The 14,746-nt window shown below is 44.9% G+C and overlaps 1 protein-coding gene across 1 annotated transcript; it reads left to right on the top strand.

The window, feature by feature from the left end:
• Positions 1-1,442: 1,442 nt before the first annotated feature.
• On the top strand, positions 1,443-14,746 carry LOC110137820 (zinc finger protein 154-like). Its single transcript, XM_020894470.2, has 3 exons — positions 1,443-10,702; positions 12,062-12,188; positions 13,316-14,746. Exons 1-3 carry the CDS (start codon positions 10,670-10,672, stop codon positions 14,647-14,649), a joined length of 1,494 nt encoding a protein of 497 aa, XP_020750129.2. The 5' UTR covers positions 1,443-10,669; the 3' UTR covers positions 14,650-14,746.

Here is a 14,746-nt window from a genome sequence, read left to right as displayed (position 1 = left end):
CAGTCCATGGAGTCGGAAAGTTGGATATGACTTAGTGACTGAACAACTTGATTAGCTTGAACTGTACATATTTAAAATGTACACTTTGTATTGATGTATGGCAAAACCCATCACAATACTGATAAGTAATTATCCAATTTAAATAAATAAATTTTTTAAAATGAAACACATATTTTGATATTTCCATACATGCTTGCATCCCTGAAACCAGATTTTCTCCTGCCTATTTCTGTTTATCTTTTCATTTATCTTTATGTGTGTATAAAATTATACACACATATTCTACATTTTGTAATGGCTTTTTTCACATGTATCCATAAATAGAAAAGACTGCTATGAAACCCCGTGAACACTTTCCCAGTCTTCATCATGATGTATCATTCTCATTGTTCTTTATCTCCATGTAGATTAGCGGGTTACATTTACTTTATAATCCCAGATATGTCAGTGTATAACCTCTTCAGCATGCATTTCTAAAAATGTAAGAACTCATAATTTTAATAGTTTGGTACACAGTCTTCATACTTACAGCTCTTTTAACTGTAAATCAGCCTTTTCAGCTTCAGTTTGAAGGCTAGCAATTATCTTCCCATAATTCTTTTCAGGATCATCAAAGACGGTCTGCGTAATCCCTCTTGATACAGGATGCTTAAAATATCCTAAATGTTAAGGGATTCAGGCTTTTGAAATTTCTACTAACTCAGCTTCACCAATGAATACATGCACCAGAGTTAGGCCAGTTGCTACTGGAATCCGAGTCAACAAAATGTGGGATTTACTAAATTCACAAAATGACTGTCATATACAAATATTTAATCATCACATTGTACACCTGAAAGTAATATAATGTATGTCAATTATATCTCAACTTTCTGTTCTGTTTAATCTGTTCACCCTTCCCCCATATTTCCCCATTAGTATAGTAGATATTGCCTGAGGTCTTTTCCAGAGGGACAGTTTTGTGATGATGACAAAGCAGTGAACACAGTGTGTCTTCTGCTTCCACCTCGTATGCCACATGGTACAATAGCTGGTGACACTGCATCATGGCTCAGAGATCTGCAGCACACGTGTGTGGAACACAGTGGGTTAGGTGTGAGATACACACCTCAGTGCAACTTGAGGGTGCTCCATGAACAGGCTGGGGACACCAGCCTAACAGGTATGGAATGCTGATGCATCTCACTGCCTGGAACCAGACTTGTGCATACCACATCCACGTTAGAGAAGATGCATGGCAAACACAGACCACACACTCTGGTGCCTGTAAAGCATGCCAGGGACCTGTGAGATGAGTGGAGGCGCTTACACTACCGCAGTCATGGATTGTTGGGACAGACGTGTGATAGGGACACCCAGTGTCATATGTGAGCCACTCACAGTCTACATTCTCCTTTAGATTGTGGGGTGTTGGGTGAGGCGGGAAAATCTCACTGCTTATTCCTAACTCTTCACAGTAGGCAGAACCATTGAAATAAGACTGAAATCTAAATGGAGAAAACTGATTGTTAACTAATTATCATTCATGTCCTCTGACTCTAAGAAGAGTTTTAGGACATAAGCTCATGATTGTAGAAGGAAGTTGCAGGAGGGTCCTAGTCACATATATTCAGATCCCTAGCGTGTAGCCCCGCCATCTCTTCTGTACAGGAACCTCATCAGATGGCCAGATGAGGTTGGTGGTGCCAGGCTTATAGTCCAAATGGACTGAGATTTAGAGAGTAACACCCAGCATGGAACACGGCAGTACCAGGCTGTAGTTTCTGCCACTACTCTGAAAATACTTTCTTCGTGAATCCACTGCTTTCACACACTGCTCCTATCCACTCTCTTGATGTCAGGGCTGACAGACTATGCTTACTTACCAGCTTAGAAAAACAAACCTTCATTGGAATTTTATTATGATTCCTCTCTTTTGAAATCTATATCATTACAGTTTTGTTAGAAAATGAACTTCCATTCAATTCCCAACCTGTGGTTATGTCAGCCTTGATTGTCATTGTTGAAGATGTTTCCTACTATCCCATCTTCTCTGAATTCGGATTTTCTTGAATTTAGATTTTACTTTCTCTTCATAGCTCCACCCTCTCCTCCATTCTTTCCGAAGAATTCTTTCTCACTTTCTATAGCTTGAAGAAATTATTTTGTAAGCTTCTTGTAAGTTTTACATACTCAAAATCACATCTGTAACACTAGGAGAATTATGCCACTTCCATTTCTTTTTCATTATCTGTGATTTTCGAGCACAGTTCTCTCTCTTCTTCCATTCTAATGTGTCCATTTGGTCACTCTCTCTTGCTTTGTACTGTATATTTACTCACTAGCCCCCTGATCCATAGTCTGGTCACAGATCATTTTTTAGATGTGTACTGGCCTTGTGTTAAACTTCCATGAAAATGAACATAGGACAATGATGTGCCATCTGGAGTGTGTTCCTATACTCAGAATCTTTCTGTGGATTTATTTCTGGCAAATGATGAGAAAATGTTTCTCACTGAGTTCAGGATAAGATCCTGAATGTCAGTCATACCACATCTATTTCTTTGATTATTTAGTGTACTCCTCAAGCTTCAAGTTTTGTTATAGGTATGAAACTGAATCTTCGTAGTGCAATTTCAGACTGTGTTTCTGTTTTCTCTCTGCTCTGCCAGGTGCCCTCTGGAAACAGCATCTTGTCTCTTCACATTGCAGAGCCAGGGACATTTGTATAGTGCACTCCTTTTTCCTTTTTTAGAATGTTGTGATGTTTTCGGTTTTCCCTCATTATTTATTTACGACTGTGATGGCTCTTCATTCTCTGGCTGCGGTGAGCAGGGGCTGCTCTCTCACTGTGGTGCACAGGCTTCTCACTGAGCTGGCTTCTCTCGTTGGAGCTCCCGGGCTCGAGAGCACAGGCTCAATAGTTCTGGCTCAGGGGCTCAGTCGCTCCGCGCCATACGGGACTGTCCCAGACCAGGGATGGAACCCGCGTCTCTTGCGTTGGCAAGTGGACTGTTAACCACTGAGCCGCCAGGGAAGCCCTTGTAACGCACTCGTGCAGATGATGGTAAGTGATACAGTACGTGGGGCATTCCTGGTTCAGGCAGAGGCTCCAGATCTCATGCCACCATCTGGAATGTGATTCATGTTTCCCAGAGAGAGCAGGATACGTGTAAGGAACAAGATTGTGCCTCCATGGGAAGCCCACATTTGGAGGCTCTCTGCAAATCCTGTTTGAGGTCCCCAATTCGAGTAGCCTTTCGATTGTGTGAAACTCTGAATCTTTTCTTTAGTTTTGAACTGTGACCCCAGTGAGTAACTCCCTGGAGTTTCACTGCTCCACGTGCCCCCACTCCCCCCACTCCCCGCCCCACCCCAGGAGCTTTTAAACATCGTCCAGCAGCTCCCAAGACAGGTCTGCTCCCTCTCCCCACTTCCTACTGGGGCCGGGACTTACAGGGAGAGTCTTTTGCTGTGGTCCCCGCCCCCCCGTGAGGGGTGGGGATCCCAGAATCAAGCCCACAGCCCAACATCTCAGGGAGTCTACCCCAGGGTCCCCACCTTCCGTCCGGGCCTCTTTCCACCCCAGGGGAGCCCCTCCCAGTTCCCTCTGGCTCCTCTGAGTGTCCTCAGCCTCCCTACTCCCCAGGGTGCCTCAGACCCTCTCCTTCCTGGATGCTGATGGCCCCTCTAATAGTTTGCAAAAGTGCCATAACAGAGTGCCTGAAACTGGGAAGCTTAAACAGGAGTTTATTTTCTCACAGATATAGAGGCTAGAAGTCTGAGATCAAGGAGTTAACAGCATCGATTCCTCTGAGATGGCGCTCCTTGACTTGTAGATGGCAGTCTTCTCCCTGTGTCTTCACATGGTCTTCCCTCTGTGTGTCTGTCCTACCTTCCTCAACTTTTTCTTATGGACACCAGTCACATTGGATTAGGGTCCACCCTAGTGGTTTTATTTAACCTTTTTAAAGACTCTACTTCCTCGTACAAAGATATTCTGAGGTACTGGATGTTAAGACTTCAATATATGAATTTTGGGGCATACACTTAAGTCCATAACTGCCTCCATGCTTCTTTTCATAGGGACACCTGAGAAACTGGCAACATTACAAATCATGGCTTGACTTACTGTTTGGGGATTATTTTTTGTTTTGGTTTGGGTTCTGTTCTGTTTTGTTGTTTTTTGGGTTTTTTTTCTGGGCAGCTTGCAGGATCTCAATTCCCTGACCAGGGATTGATTCTGGGTCACAAAAGTGAAAGCCCAGAGTCCTAACCATGGGCCACCAGAGAACTTCCCTTTATTTATTTTATTGTTGAATATTTTGACTTAAAGTAATGGAGAATATATTAAAAATTCAGATAAAAGTTAAAATTAGCTGTAAGTTATATGAGGTCACTGTACCAAAAAAAATGTTGGGGGAGATATCTTCCAGTATTCCAGAATAGTAAAAACAATTACTCCTTAGTAAAGAAGAATGAACGAAGTTTCAACATAAGTCTTTATTGTTTCACTATCTTCTTACTGGCTAATGAAAACAAAAATAGCCAAAACTCATTTTTTAAAAACAGGCAAAGTATATGAACATTTTAATAGACATAAAGGTGGCAAATGAGCAAAAGAAAAATGCTTAACATCATGAAACATCAGGGAAGTGGGACTAAAACTACAGTGTGATATTGTTACACACATTATTAAAAGGGCCAAAACTTTAAAAGTCCAGCCATACCCAACTGTTGGTAAAGATATGGAAGAACCAGTCTCTCACTGCTGACAGAAATACAAAAGGAAACAACTGTAGTTCACAGTTTGATGTTTCTTGAAAAGTTATATATGTATTATCCTGTAACTCAGGTATCACACTCTAAGGTATTAGACAAGAGAAATGAAATATATCCATATTGAAGAATTGTACTGAGATGTCTATAGAAATTTTGTTTGATAGAGCTAAAAACCATAAACTATTCATATATCCAAAAACAAATGAAAGAATAAACAAATAGTGGTATACGCAGAGTATCATACTCCTCAACAACATAAAAAATGAACTGCCCACATCAGAACCATTGATGAATCTCAAAATAAACACACTGCATGAGGAGGACACCAAGGGGAAAAAAGACTAACCACTTTATATAATTCCACTCATAAGAAGTTATAGAAAATGCAGAATATTTTATTATAAAGTAAATCATTGTTTGCCTGGAAGGCCAGGGAGGGCAGACAGAGATTATTAAAAGACATGAGGTAAATATTGTGTAATGTATAGGTTAATTATCATGATTGTTTGATGGTTTCATGGGTTTATATGAATGTCAAAATTTATCAAATGGTACAGTTCAAATATGGACACTATTGTCTATTAACTATACCTAAAAAGCTTTAACAAACAAAAATTCTTACTGTTTTAGAAAAATAAAGCTTAGCAAACTCTGTTGACACCACCATATCCCTTGTAATGCCCTGGGATCAGCACCTGGCCTCAATAGTAGCAAGCACTGGTGAGCAGTGAAGACCATTTACAATTGAGTCAGTAGGAAGGAATGCAGGCTGGGTCACAAAAACCAGGTCATTGGACTAAGATATCTTCCATTGGCTTCTTGTTTTCCTGTCTGAGCAGCAATGGCCTTATGGTGTACAGCCCAGAGAAGCTACAGGAATCCCTAAGACCATCAGATATTTTCTGATGAGGCCCTCAGCTACACAAGACACACAGTTCTGAAGGTCCTGAGAATTTGTGCAGCTCCTCATCCTTCACAGCCGTGGCACCTGGGGTACCGTGGATGCCCTTTTAAAAGAGGAACATTCCAACCAATCTGCTGTAGTCTCCTGTGCTCTCTGCTCCTGGAAAGATTATCATTCCCCCTGTAATCTTTCAACCAGTGACACACACTCCCAGACATACAGAATTGTGGCCATCAGGGCACATGGCTCCCCTCCAGGACCCGGGGAACAGACTTCCCTCACCACTGCTGAGCAGTATCTCCTGTGAAGAAGAGACAATTTTATGCTGTTTCCAGAAGTATTTGAGGTTGTTACACTCTCCCCTTGGGATATACTCTGTCACAAAAAATTCTAGCATTCTGACTCAAAGCAAGGCAAAGCAAGCCCAAACTGCCAAGAGAACTGCTACCATTCCACCTCCCATCACCCCCATGAGGTACACAAGGGTCAGCATCCCATGAAATCCGTTTCATGTATTTGGGCAGAATCTACTTGTTTTCAAACTACCCCATAAAGTGAATAGAACACTCAAGATTAAAGCTGACTGAAACCATAATGCCTTTGTTACAACAGAAAACCAGAACACTGGAGGCAGGCTGCTCCTGGGTCAGTGCTTTGGAGGCTGGAAATTCCAACATGAGAGTCATGTGAAACCAACAATATCCCCCCAAAAGGTACTCCATCTTTTCAGGTCACCAGCAGAACTCAAATGGAGTCCTTTGGATCACAGCTGTGTCAAGTCCCTGCCCAAACTAATCAGAAAAGAGGGTATTCCAGCCTCTCAGGAAGTCCCCAAGGGAATGGGGGAACACTGCGATTTCCTGTTCCCAACATACTGGGGTGGGCGAGTGATGCACAGTCGGCACCTGCGGGGTGGTAGAGATTCAGTGCCTCCTGTATCTCTACAGAGCTGATACCACAGAAACCTGGCGAGGGTACTGGGTAGGTTAACTGGGACTTCCCTGGGGGTCCAGCAGTCAGACCCCACACTTCCACAGCAGGGGGAAGGTATTCGATCCCTGGTTGGGGAACTGAGATCCCAGTGGCCCCATGGTGTGGCCAAAAAAAAAGGGCTGGGTAGGTTATGGTGTGTTATGCACCTCCCACATCCCTGAGTTTATGTTGATGTAGGAGGTTCAGTTCAGGCAGATGATGCCTTCAAGAGGCATGTCCTTGAGTGTTATTTTACTGAAGGAGGAAATACAACATTTTCTGCACATCTGAGTTGATTCTCCTGTGCGAGTTTTGTAAGCAAGCAGGTAAGTCCTTTGGCTATGGCTTCCTCACATTTAACACACTCATAAGGCCCATTCCAGTGTGAACTCTCTGGTGTCAAGTGAGGTTAGAGCTTTGGCTGAAGGGTTTCTCACACTGGTCGCACTTAGGTCTTTCTCCAGTGTGAACTCTTACAGTCACTGAAGATTTCCACATTCACTGCATTCATAGGACCTTTCTCTTGTGTGAATCCTCTGGCGTTTCAGGAGGTTGGATCTTTGACTAAACAATTCCCCCATACGTTTCTTCAGTATAGTTTTCCGATATAGAACAAAGCTGCTGTTTGGCTAAAAGATTTCCCACATTCACTGCACTTTTTTTTTTACTAGTTGGAGGCTAATTACTTTACAATATTGTAGTGGTTTTTGTCATACATTGACATGAATCAGCCATGGATATACATGTGTTCCCCATCCCGGTCCCCCCTCCCACCTCCCTCTTCACCCGATCCCTCTGGGTCTTCCCAGTGCACCAGGTCCGAGCACTTGTCTCATGCATCCAACCTGGGCTGGTGATCTGTTTCACCCTAAATAATATACATGTTTTGATGCTGTTCTCTTGAAACATCCCACCCTCGCCTTCTCCCACAGAGTCCAGAAGTCTGTTCTATACATCTGTGTCTCTTTTTCTGTTTTGCATATAGGGTTATTGTTACCATCTTTCTAAATTCCATATATATGTGTTAGTATACTGTAATGGTCTTTATCTTCCTGGCTTACTTCACTCTGTATAATCACTGCACTTTTGAAAGGCTTTTTCTCCAGTGTGAACTCTGGTGTTTCATGAGGTTGGATCTTTGTCTAAACAATTTCTCATATTCCCCACACTCATAAGGTTCTTCTCCAGTGTGAACTTTCCAGTGGTTACTGAGGCTGTAGCTTTGGCTAAAAGGTCACCCATGTTGGTTAAACTCTTAACACTTTTTTGCCAGTGTCTAATGTGGCTTGAGCTTTGGCTAAATGATCTCCCACATTCACTGCACATGTGACATATTTCTCTGGTGAGAACTCTCTGGTGATGAACAAGTGTGGAGGAAACCACACACACACATGGCCACATGGGAGTTGCGCTCTCAGAAGAGTGTTTGTGAGATCAGCTTCCTTAATGTCGGTAGGAAGGGATGTCTCCTGATTCCATGGGAGGGTGCTGTTGGCTCACCTGAGTATCTCTAGGGAAGACAGGGAATTGAAACTGCCTGAGAAGGGATGAGTTGGACTGTGAAGAAAGCTGAGCACCGAAAAATTGATGCTTTTGAACTATGGTGTTGGAGAAGACTCTTGAGAGTCCATTGGACTGCAAGGAGATCCAACCAGTCCATCCTAAAGGAGATCAGTCCTGGGTGTTCATTGGAAGGACTGATGCTGAAGCTGAAACTCCAGTACTTTGGCCACCTCAAGCGAAGAGTTGACTCATTGGAAAAGACCCTGATGCCGGGAGGGATTGGGGGCAGGAGGAGAAGGGACGACAGAGGATGAGATGGCTGGATGGCATCACTGACTCGATGGACATGGATTTGAGTAAACTCCGGGAGTTGGTGATGGACAGGGAGGCCTGGCATGCTGCGATTCATGGGGTTGCAAAGAGTTGGACACGACTGAGTGACTGAACTGAACTGAACTGAACTGAGAAGGGATGAGCAGGAACTCCACTTAATCCTCGTAAGAAAGAAGACTGTTGGGTTAGGAGACCTTGTGTGCAACAGCAGAGTGAGGAGAACCAGCACTCAAGCCATTTGAGGTCCTCATGGTTTTATAACACAGCACTGTAATACCATCCTTAATTTTAGGCCTTATACTACAACCTGGCAAAAACATCCTGAGTATGCTTTGCCAATTCAGACACGATTGAATATTTCTAGGGATGTCTCATGATTCCCTGAGCTACAGCAGCCCCAAATCTTTCTATGGAGTCCTCACTACTCAGGGCAGTTCCTTGCCTCAGACTTTGCCATTCAGAACACATCTGGTCTCAGACACATGTGACCCTTTCCACTCCTGGGCTGCACTCTCAGCCATCACAACTTTCTTCTGTTCACCCAACCCACATTGAAAGTTCACTCCCATTTAATGGAACACTCCAGCCCTCATGACTCTCATAATAACCAGGTTTGCCCTAGACTTAGTCTCCAGGCTGAAAAAAGCACCCCAGATCCTAAGTACTCACAGAATCCTGGTAAGTGCTTGAAATGGTGAATAAGCACCAGCCCCAGTCTGAGTGACATCCTGCTTCAATAATCTTTGTTTCTGCGTTCACACATCCATCTAATGCCTATTCTCCCCTTGGAAGCCTAGCCATCTGCCAGACTATCCTGTCCCTGACACATGCCTTTTGAGGCCACTTACCTGCCTCAGTGTGTTTGTAAAGCCCCAAACCAGGCACTCGTACAAAAAACCTAGCACACAGTCTCCGCCACCCCGTCTGACCCCCTGATAGTTTTACCACCATAATCTGAAGTTTGTTGCTGTTTTTGTTCAGTCACTAAGTCCTGCCTGACTCTTTGCAACCCCGCGAACAGCAGCATGCCAGGCTTCCCTGTCCTTCACTATCTCCCAGAGTTTGCTCAAACTCATGTCCATCGAGTTGGTGATGCCATCCAACCATCTTATCCTCTGTCACCCGCTTCTCCTCCCATGACAGAACAGAAGGTAATCTGGAGTATTTTGTCCCTCACCAAATGTACATATACTGGAAACTGACTTTATGCTTTGGGGTCAATGCATTTGAATTGAAATAAGATAAAGTTTATTAGCTCATGCTAACAGTGGACATGTTTTATGTCTGAAAGACTCTACAAATAATCTTTTTATTTTTATCTGTAGCTTTGACGTGGGTTACTAATGCTAAGTCGCGTCAGTCGCGTCCGACTCTGTGTGACCCCATAGACGGCAGCCTACCAGGCTCTGCTGTCCCTGGGATTCTCCAGGCAAGAACACTGGAGTGGGTTGCCATTTCCTTCTCCAATGCATGAAAGTGAAAAGTGAAAGTGAAGTCGCTCAGTCATGTCTGACTCAGCGACCCCATGGACTGCAGCCTACCAGGCTCCTCCGTCCATGGGATTTTCCAGGCAAGGGTACTGGAGTGGGGTGTCATTGCCTTCTCCGTGACGGGGGTTGGTTGACGCCAATAAATAGTATTTTTGGCCTCTGGGAGCATGCTTAGCTTCACCGAGTCTGAAACATGTCTCCAAACACTTGGGTGATCAGCTGCAGAGAGCACTTGGCAGAAATGCAGTCATGATCCCTTTAAACAGGGAGCGAAGCTCACCTGTATGTGCCACTTCCCAAACTCCCCTCCTGGCCATCTTCGCAAGAAGCCCAGTTCCCGCTCTCTGGGGAATCTATAGGGACTACATTACCCAGAACGCTCAGAGTCGAGCGGCAGTAATGCTACCCAATGAGAGCTTAGAAAGAGGAGGCCGCGTAACGTGAGGGAGGAACTTCCTGCTTCCTCCGCTTGGGGGCCATGTTAGCTGTTCGCGGTTTTGTTTAACCGGTGTGAAAGGTTGAGGAATTCTGGGCCAATCCTGAGGTGACGGAATTGAAGTCTGAGAGAGAGTTTCTGTCCCCGCTGCACAGAGGCGGGTCTCAGGCTCGACGCCGCCGCCTGGGGTTCCCCATCCCAGGCCTCGGATCGGGATCGCCGCGCCCGTCTACTCTCTCCTGTCCTGGCTCCGCTCCGCCCCCGAGTCCGATGGCAGCGGCAGCGGCGAAGAACCCGCTTCAGGTAAACGCTGGTCCTCCGAGCCCTGACCCCACCAGACATTAAAAACTTAGGGTCTAGGACGGTGAGGCGGTCGTGGGTGGGACCCTGTTTCTGATAGTGTGATGGCGCTTGGGAGAGGGTGACAGGCAGAGGGACACCTGTTAAAGGGCGAACCGAGCGCTGCGGCACCGAGACTGAATGGGTACCAGCATCCCAGTCTTCAGGGCCAAGCAGGGGTATCGGGAGGCCTGAGCCCATCGAACCCCGCCATAGACGCATCCCTCAGGAGTTGGCGACTTCCACATTTCCTACGGCTACAGAGGCACTTTTTGGAGCCAGCACGCCAAGTGCTGTTGGGAGGGTGTCCCATTTCCTCACTGGCCCTGACCGCCAGCCACATGTTCTCTGGATTGTGGTTTCTTGCGATCTCTTGCTGCCTTGTCCCCAGTTTGGGATCTGGAAGCCTTGGAGAAACCCCACGGCCAGGGTTATATGAAGGGACTTTTGTTTCTGACTGCCGTCCATAAACAGGTATGAAAGGTCTTGAGTCTTCGTTGTGCGTGCAGGACTTTAGTTGTGGCACGAGGAATCTTTAGTTGCAGCATGCAGACTCTTAGTTGTGACTTGTGGGACCTAGTTTCCTGACCAGGAATTTTACCGCCGGTCCACTGCATTGGGACCTTGGAGTCTTAGCCTCTGGACCACCAGAGAAGTCCCACGTTGTATTTTCTGATGTGAAGGATGAGGGAGTAAAACAGGATTCAGGTATACTTCTTGCGCATTGTTTTGTTTCGAGCAGGTATGATAGTGGGAGCTCTGATGAGGAAGTTGGTAATAGGAGTAATATTCTCCACAGATATTAGAAACTTATGAGATGTTTCTGAGAGCATTAGGTGGTGGCATTAATTGAGCAGCTAAATACACACGTCTAGAAGTCTGGGGTGTGGGATAGTGAGGAGGTGGTGATTATAGGCATGTTGCTGTTTGATCCAGTCTCACAGATTATGCATACCTGAAAATGGAATATCCTTGATGACACCAGGGTCCTGGAATTGGAACTTATGTGACCTGGGCCACATAAGTGGAATATCCTGGCACGAGTGTGTGGATCCCTCTATGCCAGGTCAACAACTTTGATACCTACCTACCCACCTCTTCCTGTAGATGACTGGTTCCAATGATAAGTGGGACCATTTGAAGACAGTGGCATTAGTGGTGCCAGGGCCTGATTTCTTCTCTGAGTTGGAGAGTTTGGGAGGAAGATGGGCATGGGGTGGATGTGTATGTGTTGGGGGGGACAGTGGGGGGGGGGTGGGGGGAGTGGACAGTTGTTCTTGAGAAGGGGGCTATTTCTGATTTCATTTGTCCCCATCCTGCCAGATCAGTGTGACCTTTGAGGATGTGGCTGTGTACTTCTCCTGGGAGGAATGGGATCTCCTTGATGATGCTCAGAGATGCCTCTACCACAGCGTGATGCTGGAGAACTTGTCACTTGTAATCTCCTTGGGTAAGACTGTCAAACTCATCTCTGTTCCTTGAACTGTCTCTGCCCTTTCTTTTCCCCAGGAGCATTCTGTCCTCACATCAGGACCCTGGGCACTGCTTCCTTCCCCAGTTCCCTGGGTTGGTGCTGTGGTTGGTTGGGCTGAGATTTGTGCACTGTGCTCTCCTTCCTTTAGCATATCCAACACTAGCCTTCCTGTCGACTTGCACTCTTGTTATTTTTTAAAATTCTTTTCATTATTCTTTTCCATTATGGTTTATCATAGATTTTTAATTCCTTGGTTCTTGTATCATCAGAGTGCCATGTATTTGATCATTGAGAGGGTGGAATCTGGTTGGAGAGCCCACAGAATTTCACAGGATGTATATGAATCAAGCAAGATGGCTCAGATGGAGCCTGGCCCTGCATCATAGCACATAAGAGACATGATGACAGTGCTGTATTCAAACTGCAACAGAAACCTATTGTGTTTAACTAGAATTTTGATTCCAGTGGCCACACTTCATTTGTGTCTTTCCTTCTTCACCTTTCTTGACACTTTGCTGATTCATGATTTCTTTTGTCACTTAACTGTTACTTCCAACCTGTGGTTAACCTCACATTTCTGGACTCCTCTCTCACCTGTTTTTCTTACCACTGCATCTACAGTGCTTTACATATTGGCCTCTGTGTATTGTTTTGTGAGGTGTGCATACATTCTTAAATAGTCCTGCAACACCAGGTGCCCTATACAGTTGTATTTTCTTGGGTCTTGACACAGCTTTTTTTAAATTATTATTTAATTTTTATTCTTTTGAGTGTGTGTGACACAGCCTTTTTATACAGTGTTCATGTGTCACCAGAAGACAAGTTTCTTTTGAAAGTTGGCTGTTGAGGAATGAATTGCAGACCCTGTCTCTCTGCTTTGTGTCCACCACATGGTTGTGCCCTTCACCTCATAAGGTCTCTCCCGTTCTCTGATCTTGATAGCCCAGTAGTGCTAAGCAACCCCATCCTCAACCAGAACCAACTCTTTGTTCCTGCAAACAATCGCATGGAGAGGCTCAGGGGTTTATTACACTGAACTTGTGTAGCAGCTACCCCCTCCAACCAAAGTCAGTGTGCAATTCACCAGCATTACTTGTTTTCAGGTTGTTGGCATGGAGCAGAGGATGAAGAGGCACCTTCTGAACAGAACATTTCTATACGCGGACTGTCACAGGTCAGGATTCCCAAAGAAGGCATGTTCTCCCAGAAGGCCCATTTTTGTGAGCTATATGACCTGGACTTGGGAGACATTTTGCACTTGACTGAGCATCAGAAGCAGAAACTGTATGATATTGGGGCATGGGAGAAACACTTGTATTTCAGTGTAAAACATCAGCACTGCAAGCAGCACATTGGAGAGAAATGCCTCAAAAACAAGATGGGCAAAGCCTCATTTATGAACAACTGCAGATTTTTTGTGTTGGAGAAGTCACTTTCCTGTGGGGAGTCCACACAGACCAGGGATAAGTCAAACAGGAGAACTGAGTGTGGAGCAGCCTTTCACAGGGGGAAAACTCATTACAGCCCTGGAGAATGCACTGAAGACTTCAGTTGCAGACATATACTTTCTCAGCACCAGAGAGTCCCCACTAGAGAAAAATGCTACACGTGTAGTGAATGTGGGAAATCTTTTAGCAAAAGCTACAGCCTCAATGACCATTGGAGAGTTCATACAGGAGAAAAGCCTTATGAGTGTGGGGAATGTGGGAAATCCTTTAGACAGAGCTCTAGCCTCATTCAGCATCGGAGAGTTCACACTGGAGCAAGACCTCACGAGTGTGATGAATGTGGAAAATTATTTAGCAACAAATCCAACCTCATTAAACATCGGAGAATTCATACTGGAGAAAGGCCGTATGAGTGTAGTGAATGTGGGAAATCCTTTAGCGAAAGCTCTGCACTCCTTCAACACCGGAGTGTTCACACTGGAGAAAGGCCTTATGAGTGCAGTGAATGTGGAAAATTCTTTACCTACCATTCCAGTCTCATAAAACACCAGAGAGTTCACTCTGGATCAAGGCCCTATGAGTGCAATGAATGTGGAAAATCCTTTACCCAAAACTCCAGCCTCATTGAACACCGTAGAGTTCATAGTGGAGAAAGGCCTTACAAGTGCAGCGAATGTGGGAAATCTTTTAGCCAAAGCTCTGCACTTCTGCAGCATCGGAGAGTTCACACTGGAGAAAGGCCTTATGAGTGCAGTGAATGTGGGAAATTCTTTACTTACAGCTCCAGTCTCTTAAAACACCAGAGAGTTCACACGGGATCAAGGCCTTATGAGTGTAGCGAATGTGGGAAATCTTTTACTCAAAACTCCAGTCTCATTAAACACAGGAGAATTCATACTGGAGAAAGGCCTTATGAGTGTAGTGAATGTGGGAAATCTTTTAGCCATAGCTCTAGCCTTATTAAACACCGAAGAGTTCACACTTGTTAAAGGCCTGATAAGTGCAATGAGTTTGGGAAATTGTTTACCCACAAGTCCAGCTTCAGTGACCACTACAATGTTTACATCAGAGAAATGCTTTGTGCAT

The sequence above is a fragment of the Odocoileus virginianus genome, chromosome 20 (assembly GCF_023699985.2).
Source record: "Odocoileus virginianus isolate 20LAN1187 ecotype Illinois chromosome 20, Ovbor_1.2, whole genome shotgun sequence".
Classification (NCBI taxonomy): Eukaryota; Metazoa; Chordata; class Mammalia; order Artiodactyla; family Cervidae; genus Odocoileus; species Odocoileus virginianus.
The sequence above is the reverse complement of the archived record's forward strand: the minus strand, read 5'-3'. Positions and strand labels throughout refer to the sequence as shown.